The sequence below is a fragment of the Pelmatolapia mariae genome, linkage group LG5, assembly GCF_036321145.2.
Source record: "Pelmatolapia mariae isolate MD_Pm_ZW linkage group LG5, Pm_UMD_F_2, whole genome shotgun sequence".
NCBI lineage: Eukaryota > Metazoa > Chordata > Actinopteri > Cichliformes > Cichlidae > Pelmatolapia > Pelmatolapia mariae.
The window spans coordinates 23,419,657-23,432,788 of NC_086231.1; the positions used below are offsets into that span (position 1 = coordinate 23,419,657).

General features: G+C 39.0%; 1 protein-coding gene across 3 annotated transcripts; it reads right to left on the reverse strand.

The window, feature by feature from the left end:
• Positions 1-1,443: 1,443 nt before the first annotated feature.
• stx16 (syntaxin 16) lies at positions 1,444-10,825 on the reverse strand. Of its 3 annotated transcripts, XM_063474335.1 has the most exons (9): positions 10,363-10,825; positions 6,990-7,001; positions 6,790-6,897; positions 6,559-6,699; positions 6,184-6,346; positions 5,982-6,070; positions 4,833-4,976; positions 4,348-4,428; positions 1,444-2,735 (listed from the first exon to the last, which is right to left on the reverse strand). In XM_063474335.1, the coding sequence occupies exons 1-9, from the start codon at positions 10,486-10,488 to the stop codon at positions 2,634-2,636; spliced, it is 966 nt and encodes a 321-aa protein (XP_063330405.1). In that variant the 5' UTR covers positions 10,489-10,825; the 3' UTR covers positions 1,444-2,633. The 3 variants fall into 3 exon arrangements, with proteins under 3 accessions (XP_063330405.1, XP_063330407.1, XP_063330406.1); XM_063474337.1 differs by lacking the exon at positions 6,990-7,001 and having other exon boundaries at positions 10,408-10,825; XM_063474336.1 differs by lacking the exon at positions 6,990-7,001.
• Between the last annotated feature and the right edge of the window lie 2,307 nt (positions 10,826-13,132).

Here is a 13,132-nt window from a genome sequence, read left to right on the forward strand (position 1 = left end):
TCTTTCTAAGGCTCAGCACAGCAGATCATCTGCCTCGATCTGACCCTATCCCTGTCATCCTTCTCTGTCACACCAACCCTCTGCATATCCTTCTTTGCCACATCCACGAATAATGAATATTCTCTGTGGACTGTCAAACATATCCACTGTATGAAAATCTTAACATCTTATTATATTTTGTTTTATTCAGCTAACTATCCCGTATAAGTTTATCCAAAAGATTTTTTTTTCCCAAGTATCCAGGATATCAGTACTTCCCCCCCCTTACACTGTGCCACGGACATTAAATTAAATACCAGCAACCACCACTGTTCCCCTCCCCCCCCCCCAAACAGAACTAGGGCATCAGTTTCAAAATCCTGTGTGGTATCTCAAGTTATTGCAGTCACATCTCCAAGAAGCTTGACCCCTGAACTCGAGATCTGAGTGGTTGGTTGAAGTTTTTAACAGAGTTTAGATGTTTTTCAGTCCTGAACATTTCATGTGGCTCAAGAATGCAGTTAAAAAAAATAATTTGAATATCACAAAATTTCAACCCATTCATGTGTACAGTACATTTAATAACATCCCACTAAATTGGTTTGTAAATACAGTGGTGTAGTTTTACTTGTATGCAAATGATACTGATATATTGCTTCTCATTACCTTTTAATGAATATCAAAATCAACAAAAAATGTCAACAAGCATAAGCCACATACACTGTTGAAGCGATAAAACTGCAGGGTAGTGTCCCCCCGATCTTCACTGATTATGGAAGTAAGTGTCTTCCTCATGGACAAGCACAAGCTCTGAAAATCATCCTGTGGGATTTCAGCCCACTTATCAGTCAGTGCCGCCCGGAGATGCTCCTGAGTCTGTGGAGGAGGATTGCGATGTCTGTCTGTCATGGCATGCTTTCCATGGGGTTTATATCAGGGACTTATTGCCCTGCAACTTATCCATGACACTATACCAGTCAGGTTGTCATGGCATTCTTACAGAAGTCATTTTCTCCAAAGCTGTGTCTTTTTCCAAGGTTGGTTGTGTTTGATAGAGGAGTGTTAATTTTGGTTTTCTCCCCCAAATTGTGTTTTGAGAGACAAGACTACTCACAGTAATGAGTCGGGGATGACCAAATCCCACATGTTGGGAATTATCCTCAAGCAAACCCTACATGCACATGGGAAAAGCTCTTCCAAAATCGAACTGAAAATAGAGCAGTGCATTATTAAATCCCTTGAGTGGGATTTTGGGCACCTGCAACTCTGGAATTTTAGTGTGAGGTCAAAATTTTGCATGGCTTCATTAAATGCGCTAAAGTTTTAAAAAGGAAAAAACTGTGTTAGGTAGGTGATTTTTCATGGAACAGATGTTTAAATTAATAGTTTTTAGTGTTTAATGTGGCCTTTGTTTGCCGTTAGTACCATTTGTGCAAGACGTGAACACACAGATACGCACACCACTCATGTTCCAGGTTTATTTAAAAAAAAAAATTAAGCTGCTGTCTCCTCACCCATTTGGTTTCCAAAATCAATACTTAAGTAAAGTACCAGTTGGACTTCTTCTTTTTCACATACAATTTCACATCACTGACGAAGATGATTTTACACGTAAAGTGTAGAGTTGAGTACAGATATGTCGAATAAAGCGCTTCATCGTTTCAGCTCATCAGACAGCCAAATGAAATGTAATGTGTAAATCTGAACAAGGAAGAAAGGGGGAAAAAAAAAATCACAATGCGGTCTTCAAATGTCTCTTCATTGTGTTGTACTACATCCGTTTCCTCAGTGGAGTGATTATTAACTGTTGTGCTCAGACTACACATACACTCTATTCAATTTACAGCAAAACTGACAGAAAACAAAAACAAAAAAATCTCTGGATTATATGAAGTTACTTGAAAATAAATAATTTGCTCATCATACAAATGACAGTAGTATTACATCCACGACACCCCGACCCCTTCCTACCCCTCAGGGCTCAATATGTGCAAACTGCAAGGGTTTCTTAAAAAAAAGGTAGCACTTTATGCAAAGACCATGGAGAACAAAAACGAGTGTTTTTAAAATGAGCACTTCATGAGAGCGCAGCAAGTGTTCAACAGGTATGAAGTTAAAATGAAGTGGAGGAGATGTATGGCTGCATAAACCCTCCTCAGGCCAACCGTGTGGTAACAAGGACCATAGTATTATTTTTCTAAAGTGAGGAATAAACTGATAAAAAACAGATGGTCCTTTGGTACTGAATGGCTGTTCTGATCTTAAATGGTACTGCCCTCATTAAAAAAAAAAAAAAAAAAAAGGTTCTCAAGTCTTTCACAGTAAAATACTGAGCTGGGATGTAAATATAATGCTAAGATGAAAATGTCCGGTTGAACAAACCTCTGTCAAAGTCACTTAGGAAAAATAGACACTGTTGATTGTTTTTTTTTGTTTTTTTTTTCATTCAAATCCATCAAAAATAACAGGAAAAAACAAAACAAAAATCTAACTCTCCCATTAAAAAAACCCCATCTCCACTAACCCACAGTGTCCACACAAAGATTTCTTCTTAGCATTTCCCGGTTGGTATGAAAGACGGTAGAATCAAGTCCAAGTCCACAGAGTTGCACAACAAACACCCAGGCAGAAAACAAAAACGGAGGAATGACTGATTAGAACTTTGTTCCAAAAAGAATAATAATTAGAACAATGACTATGATGAAAAGGATCAAAATGACCAGCATCTTTCGGTTTTTCTTCTGATACTGTTCTGCCTGCAAAGAAAATAAGAATAATTTTACAATAACACCATTCACTTTTAATGAATAAATACAAATGGGGTCTTTTTACACCATAGGACAGAAAAAACATCTGGTCAACAGGCTCTAAAATTTCCTGAAACATTACATAACAAAACATCCAACAGCTTGTAGAACGACCTTTAGCAGCAACAACTTGAAGTAATCGTTTCCTGTACGACTCTATCAGTGTCTCACATAGATATGGATAAATTTTGCTTCACTTTTCTTTGCAACGTTGTTTCAGTTCTTTGAGATTAGCAAGCCTTTGTCTCTGCACAGCTCTCTTTCAATCAGGCTGAGGTCTGGACTGTGACTGGGTCATTGCAATACCTTGATTGGGATCACTGTCCTGTTGTATAACCCAGTGTAGGGCTGTTCGATATAATGATATATAGCGGATGACGATATAAAAACATCTATCGTTTCATTTTACGCTATCGTTTGTTTCGTGGTGTCGCAAAATAAACGTTTACGGCAATATTTTTTCATCGTTTTGATGGTCACTGTAGTGGCTATATTAATTTCTTAAAGTTCTCCCTTTCTCTTATATTTAATATAACCACACTACGGACGGACAAGCGCCTGTTTTTATGCGTTGTCGTTAGCAACAACGACGGTAAAACCATCGCGTGTCCGGGGTTTAATTTCCATATAAACCTTTCACAATAAAGCTCAAGATCCTGTTGAGACTTTTCAAAATAAACTGAATCACGTGAAAGAGAATGTAGAGTGTTTACGGATGAGAAGCAAAAAAGAGCCGTCAGGTGCTAAAAAATAAACCTTAGACTCAAACGTTAGAACAGGTTTTTTTCTGCAGCACGCTGTGTAATAAATACTCACAAAGAAAACGGCTGCCGTTACAACACGACGCCCAGCTGGAAACACTTCACGCAAGTCGAGCTGCCCGAGATTCACAGAATTTACAGAAAATGTTAAATTTTTGTGATTTATATCGTCATCGGACGATAGATGTCTTATATCTGGCTGGATATGAGATTTTGGTCATATCGCACAGCCCTAACCCAGTATTAACCATACTTTAGCTGTTGGACAGATGACCTCACATTTGAGTCTAGAATACTTTGGCATACAGAAGAGTTCATGGTCAATTTAGTGCTTGCAAGGTGCCCAAGTCCAGGACCTCTTCTCCATCGTGCTGACAACTGGTATGAGGTGTTTGTGCCGACATGCTGTGTTTGTTTTTTGCCATTATGGCCAAACATCTCCACCTTAGTCTGTCCAAAAGAACACTGACCCTCATTTGCTAACACTGTGTGTATCACACGCATGAATGTTTCAGGCACAAATCAAGAGATTAATTTGTCTGTACTTTATAAATACATTAGAAGTGCCTCTGAGCATGTGTATGAACAAATCACAGCCTGGCTTTCATAGGAAATTTAAACAAGTCTTTAAAATAATTTCTACTACCAATACCGCTACAAATAATTATAATACCTATTATTTGACTTTGGTCATTATTTACAGTTTTCATACCATAAGCCAAAAAGTGTTTAGAATTAATTAAAAAATGAAATTGCCTGGAAAGAAAACAAGACATTAAATAAAGAAATTTAGTGTTTACCTTTTGTAACTGTTTCAATCCGTCTTCTGTTTTAACACAAGCCTGCTCCACATTGAAGTCGATTCTATCAAGAACGGTGCCCTAGAAGGACAAAAAGAGTGTTTTTTTTGTTTAAGGGAAGAAACTCAAATATAATTGTAGATCGTGTTTGCAGTTTTGTAGCGAAACTCCTCACAAGTCTCTGTATACTCTTCCTTAAAGATCAGTTCAAAGTGTTTTTTAAAAATAACATCTTAAGTTATTTTGTTCAAATACTATTTATACAAATAAAAGTAATCTGAAAGCTCCTGCCGAATAGGATCAGAATGAGCTTTATTCTGATCCTAGCTCCTTTTTGTTATTAATGATTGATAAAAACTGATCTTTTTTCCATTTTCACATGTGGCTGATGCCTGTGTGTACATGTTTTTCCTGTGGTAGCTCAGTGACTGGACCCATAAGATAATTAGAAGTCAGTTGTTTTGTCTTGAATTTGCTTCAAATACCTGCTCCACCACCATTCCTGCCAAGTCCCGGAAAATCTCATTCAGATCTGAGATAGACTGCACTATCTGTCGTATCTCCCGCTCTCGTTCTTCAACCATGACTGTGTTCTGCTCCACCAGCATCAACTGATCGTCCGTGAACCCCTGAAAAATGACAGATTCAAGAACAAGGCTGAATACACAAATGTTATAGACTAGACGGACAGCGGCAGGGTAATAAGCTGTTTTTGTTTTATTCAGACCAATTTCCATTTCAATAACACAGAAGATTTTACAGTAGTGTAGTGTAGCCAATGTGTTGCATGGCCAACACACAGAGGCCGACAACCATTCACACTCACATTCACACCTACAGTCAGTTTAGAGTCTCCAATATAACCCAACAACATGCACATCTTTTGTAGAGATTCCACACAGAAATAGATCCCTTTAAACCCAGGACCACCCATTTTATAAACAAAGCATTTATTTCATTCCACTGAGGCCATTTCCTGTCTGTTAAGAAGTACCAAAACTCAATGTAACTATTTTTAGTACAAAATTGGGAGTTAAATGTGTAAACATTGGTAGATGATAGAAATACAGATTTTTTTTTGTTTGTTTTTAAATCTTAAATGGTACTGATGGTCATGGATACTTCTGCTTTTGGTTCACTATGTACACAGCTGCTCTGTGTACACAGTGTCAGCATACATGCATTATGTTCAGAGATGTAGGCCGACAGCCACTGGATTTATCTCGATTACTGTGTTTTGTATTAAAATATCCTAAAACTCTGAACTGGTGACTTTATCTGAGCCAGAATCAATTTAAGAGCCTTCTTATTGACAAACGCATCAGGCATCCTGCCAGGAAACACCAAAGAAAATAAGGAACAGATAACCCAAAAAATAAAAAACACAACTCAGTCTGGTTTGCTGGACTGAGCCGTGCTGATGGGTTTCTTTGATTTACTGCTTATAATGAAGAAACACTGTTAAAGAAGCTGTTATTTTTCTTAAACTGCTCATCATCTGGAAAAGGTGAAACAATTTGGAGGCGTTTGGTTTGCTTGTTGTGATTATTTTGCACCCGTTTTACCGGTCTGTTCCATTTAAGCTTAAGAGCAGCTCTCTGTGGACACCCCAGCTCTAAACATGCTGTCCTCACCTTGTCATATAGAGCTAAATCTTCATCCTCTTCCATTAAGGGCCCCGAGTCAAAAAAGTGCTTTGATCTCTCCTCTCGATTCTTCATACCTGTCAGACAAGCCAATGGCACGATGCTTAGACGGCATTAAAACATCATGAGGACAAAAATACTTGATAACAGTTAAAAAACCCAAACATGTAACATGCCATGCAGTCCTTACGTTTTAGATAGCTGGACTGTGTGTGCCTAAAATTGGTTGACAGCTCCTGCAGGCTCTGTGCCAGAGAGGAGACCACATTTCTCAGGAGTCGCTCCTCCTGCTCTGTGCAGTGACCACAGCGAGACTGCAAACCAGTCACGGCTCGCTGGCATCGATGGAACATCTGCAAAAGCAACAACGACTCTATTTGTTTCATTTCTAAATTCACTTCAGGCTCCATACTAGAGCGTGCTCTCACATAAATACTTATTTATGTTCAAATAAAAACAACCGCTAAAACATATCCAGGCAGATTTTCAGCTGAAAGAAAAGAATCAGCATTTCACGTCTAAAAATAAGCAGCATACATATCACAGTGCTGCTAAATTATCTCACCTGCGTGATCTCCTGAGTTGTGATTTCTATGGCGTGCTCTTCTTCGCTACTGTCATCCAGTGTAGGACGATTCATGTGCTTGTCATGAAGTAAGGCCAGTTCCTTCATCTTCTGCCGGATCCTTGTGATTTCATACTGGATCTGAAGACAAAATGTATTAATTTATTTGCTGGATTTCACTTTAAAGAGACACTTTAGTAGCTACAAATTTCTACTACAGTTTCAATTTACCTCATCTACTCCATCTACCCATTTGGGGGGCAGTTTCTTGGTGACCCCAATCGCGGCTTCGGGATCCAAACTGATCCCTGAAACCAGGGCCATCCGATCATCGGCCAACTTAAAGACACAAGAGGATCCATTAAAACGTTTTACGTGATAGAGGGTGAAGATGACGGTGTTCCGTCTTTTAGTAAGAGAAATGACAGTACCTCATCAAGCTCCTAATATGATTGGCAGATATCAGAGCGGTCCCATCCAACAGAAAACAAGCAAAAGGAGAAAAAAAGGGAAAAAAAGGAATAGAAAGTGAGGCCCATGAAATATAAATATCCATCCACTCCCACTGTTAAATTACTTTGAATTAGGAATAATAATCACTGTAAAAGAGGCTGTTGACATTCATTGTACATTCAGTGTACAGTTAAACTAAATATAGAAAAATATCATCCAGAAACCTTTATCTGAATCATTTTACTTTAAATCAAATGATTACAAGGAGGAAACAGTGTGAGAACAGAGAGAGCAGAAACGTGTGAGTTTAAGAAAAGGAAAATGATTTTATGAGTTTTAGATTAAAAAGAGTTCATTGTTAGTTGCTTTGTCTTCTTCAGTGATTGATTTGTCAGTAAAAAAGTGAGAGGCGACTTGGTCTGCTGCCTTCTTATTTCAAACCTGAGTGTACAGCCAGCAGCAAAATGTTCTTTGTTTCTAACAGCAAACGCAATTTTAGACGCAGCTCTAAGCAACTTAATGGTCCTGCTGTAACAAAGCAACTAAAAACCACCTGAGCCAAATATTCTAACAGCTTCAACGTGACGGCTTGATAACGGCCGACTGGTCTAATCAGTTCAGCTCCTCATAATTTTAATGACCAAGCCTGTGAGACATTTAAATCAACTGTGTTTATCCCCTATATCGATGAAGCGTAACATGATGCCAGTGTCAAACAGACGTTTGTTACAGTACAAGAAGGAGACTGAACCTGCACTTCACAATTCTACCTGTATTTTTTAGCCATTTCAGACATGAGATAAAGTGGTTGGAGCAGTTTCATTGAAGAACAGACTAAACAATTTGAACAGATATTGAGAAGATGCTCATTCGGTCACAAGAGATCATCTGTAAATCCAGAATTTTGATTCTGTTCCAGAATTTCACTCATTTCTTTACTGTTCTTCACTGGCAGCTAATATCCTGCTAGGTAAAACGCTCATTACATTTTCACTGTGAATAGTTAACAGGGAACTAAATCTATCTGAGAAGAGATGATGGGCACAGAGATAAAGTCAAAAAACAGGTGTGCAGGCATGCAGAGGAGGTAGGGTTGGGATGGGAACCGTTCCAGTTGAGAACCAGTATCAAATTTTCTATTCCCCTGGAATCTTGTGCCTCAGAGCTTAACAATGCCTTTCATTAATGCTGACATGTTTTTCTGACAGCTGACAGCAAAGTCATTGGGCTGGAGTGTTTCCATTAGTCTGTTTCTACACTGTGCTTGGACTCAAGAGATTTTTTCAAGCAGAAAATTAATAAGGAATGAATATATAATAAGAATCAATGATGGAATTGGTATCAAAAAAATCTTTATCAGTGTATGACCCAACACATGTGGGGAGTGTAACTATCCAAAGCCAAATTTCTGGGCTTTTTTACACCAGCTATTCTGTAGATGAAACAAAATGCCAAGAACTGACTGAGTAATCTTTTTTTTTTTGTTTTGGTTCTTGGAAGGAAAAATAACAGACAGTGTATGACTAGCTCATGTGCTCTATTAGGCATGAATCACCCTCCAAAAAAATTGAAGCCACAGCAATGCTTCTATCTTCCTCACTCTGAGCTTGCTCCCTGTTGATCCTGATCTAAACCCAAACAGGACACTCTTACAGAGAGGTAGTGTTGTTCCAGGAGCCACAGCCATTTAAACGGCTCCACTCTGTGCATGTGCCTGAAGAAATCACTTGTGTTACTGAGAGATCGACATTTCCACTTCGCTCAGCGCCATGAGGAGTGGCAGCTAAGTAACAAAGGCCGGTTTTGTTACTAAGAATTTTCCCTAAACAAATGCAGAATGTGTTAACCTTAAACGTTCATGATCTCTGGGCTTCCAGCGGGAAGAAACTAATCTACACCAGCGTGCAGGTAGCACGATAAAATGTTCACAGCAGAGTGTGAATATTCACGTGTGGCATACACCTGCCTGCTTGAAGAAACTTCAAAACTGTGTCAGGGAAAGTAATAACTTTTGTACTGTGGTGGAGTTTAACCTAAAAATATAAGTAGGTCATGGCAGGATTTTTTAATTTCTTTCTTTTTGTTTTTTTTGCATCAACATTAAATTCAGTGTTTTTATCACTGCTAGTAAAAACAAAACAAAACATGCCAGCATTTAATGTCTTAGCTCTCCAGCAATGAGCTCCAAGCAGTGACTGCTGTTTTTGGAAAAAAGAAACTAAATCATTATTCAGTGTCACGGAAATCACTATCAGAAAGAACAGCTCTGCTATAGAGGAACATATAAATATATTCTTCTTGTATCGTGATCACTAAAAAGCTCACTTGTTTTTCATTATATCTGCATTATATAGACAAAAGTATCTGGCCACATTTCTTAATCATTGCTTTTATGGGCTTTGGCCCTGAACTCTTACTTTCAGAGAAGGGAAATCCAAATGCCCCAGCTTATCAGTAATTGGAAAAATCCAAGTTGGAAGCTTGGAATTGTGCAGCATGGTAAAGTTCATTTTCTGTTTCAGTATGATTGTGCCTTAGTGCACAAAGCATGGTTGGATGAGTTTGGTGAGAAAGAACCTCACTCGTCCACCTACACAGAGCACACTGAACTAGAAGAGAGACTGCAAGCAACCAACATCAGCCTCGGACGGCACAAGTGGCCTTCTGTTTAAATGGGCAGAAAAATCCACGTGTTGAAATGGAAAAGTGTGGCGATCAATTTAGAATGAGGTGTTATAACAGCTACTGTGAATGTAACATGCGGGTGGCCCAGTACTTCTGTCCATATAATTTAACAATTAAGGATAGGTAGTATTTCTCAGTGACAAACAGTTTCCATGAAGCTTTAAGAGCATTTTCATTGCCTTTGCTTTTCAAATTATTGTATTTATTTTTAATAACTGCAGAAGAGAATCAGCTGCACTCTAGATCAGTTACAGGTCACGACTTAGTATGATGCGGGCTTTTGAAAGGCCACAGCAGGCTTTTTTTTTTTTTTTTTTACAGTGAGGCACACGAGAGGATGCGAAGAAAATGACATCAACCATAACCCTCAGTTAACCTTGACCTAAATATATATATAAAATATATATTCTTGTCATTTAAAAAGGGCGGTTATAGACATTTAACTAGCTAAGAGCATGCCTGCAACACTTCTTCATCCTCCTCCATCATCGTCTCACTGAGTCACATCACTGCGAACCACTGAAACACTAACGTCGTGGAGGTCATCCTGGATAATAACTAACAGCAGCTACAGCTATCACACAGCTGGATCTAGCTAACAGGGATCGGTGACTGGCTATACGCAAACACACACAGTAAAATGTCAAAACGATGCAGACCACTCACCGCAGCATTGCTACGTGTACTCAGACGGGGGTCGTATGTACTCACTTGCTCAGCCAATATCTGCCGGTTTTGGATTGCATTGTTCCGCATTAACAAGAAGGCATCTGTCAGACGCCTAGTGGCCATGACTGCCTTGCGTGATAATCTAAATTAACAAGGGGGCAGAGTGCGGATCGAAAGATCCTTTATTAAATTGAGCCAACTGCCTCTGACCCGCTGCTAACACGGCGCTAGCTTTAGCTTTGCTTTGCCTGCGATGAATGGTGAGAAAAACTCGCGATGCAGCGCCTACAGCGGGAGGCACACGGCCTGAATCATGTTGATCCGCTAAGCCGCTCTAATACTGAGGTAAAGAAAACTAAACATGACCGAGACTTTCTGGTGAAATGTCCGCTTTAGCGTCAGACTGGTAACGTTACTCCGCTTTAGGTAGCTACGGAAGTAGGAGAACGTAAACATCTGCGTAAACCAATTCTTCTTCTGCTCATTAACTGCGCTATCATCTGTAACGGAAGTGAGTCATCGCCACCTACCGCTTCAGCTGAGAACATCAGACAGAAGTTTCCAGGGCGGTACCAGGAGGTCCAAAACCTGTTAGGGGAATTGGAAATAAAAACCAAACAAAAGCACTTGAAAACTGGTTGTAAATTCAGTGAGTTTACATTTGGAGACATAACAGCCTGGTTGTAACATAGCGGCCTCCTTGAAGCACAAGGTTTAACAGTGTTATACCAAGCTCATTGAAGGCATAACAAAGAAGAGACAAACAAATTAGAAAATTTTTCTAAGCCAATTTATTAATCATAGTCTGAGGGAAGATGAACAAAAGAAAGCTAGGTGCTAACCTATAGACTTAAAATAGGAAAAACTATGACACATGCAAACGAAAAGAACACCAAGTTGGCTGCCTGAAAGGCACCAGCCTTCCGGGGCAAGGAGAGCCTTCTTGGAAGGAAAGCAGCTTATATATGCCATGTTCCAGACACCTTGGAACTTGAATGTCAGGAATCTCAGGAATTAACGTCAATCCCAAGTTAGCAGTTTTCAGAAATAGTAAGGAAAAACAGGATTTGTTTTGGTGTTAGCAAGGTAGAGTCATTCAGGTATCTGCAGCATTATACTCCAGCATATACTTGGATAGAGCCAGAACAATACTCGGCATATGACAAATACACAAGACTGGCAGTACAGATTAAGCGTTTTACAGTTTTACAACTATTTACTTTCATCTTTCATGTTGGATTGTTAAATTAGGGTTGCTAAGGCTGCTCTGACTTTCCAAGTAGGAAATCCAAGTTGTTGGTGTTCAAGCTTTCAAAAATCTAGAAACTTATTGTTTTCTATCCAGAATATAAGCAACATAGAAAATGGGGTGCTACACCTCCTTATCTGGCTTTCAAAAACAAGAATTGGTTGCACAAGTTTAAATTTAGTTTGGCTTTTCCCTTATCCACACATTAGGCAATTTTTTTTGGCAGTTTCTAAATGTCTCGAGTAAAGTCTTTTCCCCCACATACTCATTTCAAATTGAGCTTTTTTTTTAGACTGAAAAGGAGAAATACTGGAAATGTGCTTATGTGGAGATTTACATATGTTTATACAGAATAGAGTGTTATGCATCACGATGCTACCAAGGCATAGATTTTCCTCAGTTTGCAAACCTGAAAAGAACCACACAACTTTATTTTGTTGGCTTCATGAAGGCACCTGTTTAATTCATCCTGAGGTACCATGAGTGTCTGTACCAACCTTTGAGTCAATCAGAGCAGGACTGATATTTCAGAATGGCTGATATTTGTCAAATACTCTTTTACAGAGCACATTGTGAAAAACGCTTGAGATTTCTTTATAAATTGTGTAATAACTTGTGTAATTTGTTTCCCCTGTCTTACTGTATACAATAATTTCAGCAGTATCTGCAGTACATGTAGCAGAATAGCATCAACCAATCACATGGTGGTGGGGAGGCATCTTCACTAAATAACTAGCACTGTGAAATTCATTGCTAGAACGTAAAAACAATGCCCCTGTCATCTTTTCAATATAACTTTAACAAACTGTATAAATATAATAAATCTAAATATATAAACTCATATACTCACCCATTCACTGCGCTACTGCTCTTTTAAGCAAATATGTAATCATGCAATCACATGGCAACAACTAAATACACTTAGGAATCCAGACGTGGTATGGTCAAAGTTTGGTGTAAATAATCGGAAAGCATGGATCCATCCTGCCTTGTTTTATGTATAAGGATTTTATTATTCTCTAAATATTGCCATTGACTCTAAACCCACTGGTAAGACCAAAGAAAAAGAACACCACTGAAACCAAGGACATTTAACAGTTAAACAGCTGTCCCCCTCAATAAAAAGATCTCTCGACCCCACCAACGTCTGTCTGTGGCATAATGTCTACATGTGAGAGTCAACAGTCACGTTTTGCACCAGAAGTCCCGATTTACGATAAAAAGTCATGTTTTGCACCAGAAGTCATGATTTACGACAAAAAGTCAAAAGAACATTCAGGGTGGAAAACCAGTATACTGTGAAGAGTCCACGCACAGGTTGGACTAAACTAAAAAAACGACACGTGAAAGCCGCTTCACCGGTTCGTACTCTGAGTTTTCATTCATTCACACCTGCTCATGCATTCCGCTACATTCCAGCTTCCAGGCTGAGAGCCGCAGTGTTTAGATAATTGTGTTGACCTGTTGTAAGGGCACAATAGCGCTAACGAGTGTGCGCGCGTGCGCCTTTCTGTGCGT

Bases quoted from the DNA above. Each gene is read 5' to 3' on its own strand.
- stx16 (XM_063474335.1), bottom strand. From the start codon at position 10,488: ATGGCCACTAGGCGTCTGACAGATGCCTTCTTGTTAATGCGGAACAAT. The intron at 6,347-6,558 runs GTGAGATAATTT...TTGCTTTTGCAG, and splicing joins CAACTCAGGAGATCACGCAG to ATGTTCCATCGATGCCAGCG. The intron at 4,977-5,981 runs GTGAGGACAGCA...GTCATTTTTCAG, and splicing joins ATTTAGCTCTATATGACAAG to GGGTTCACGGACGATCAGTT.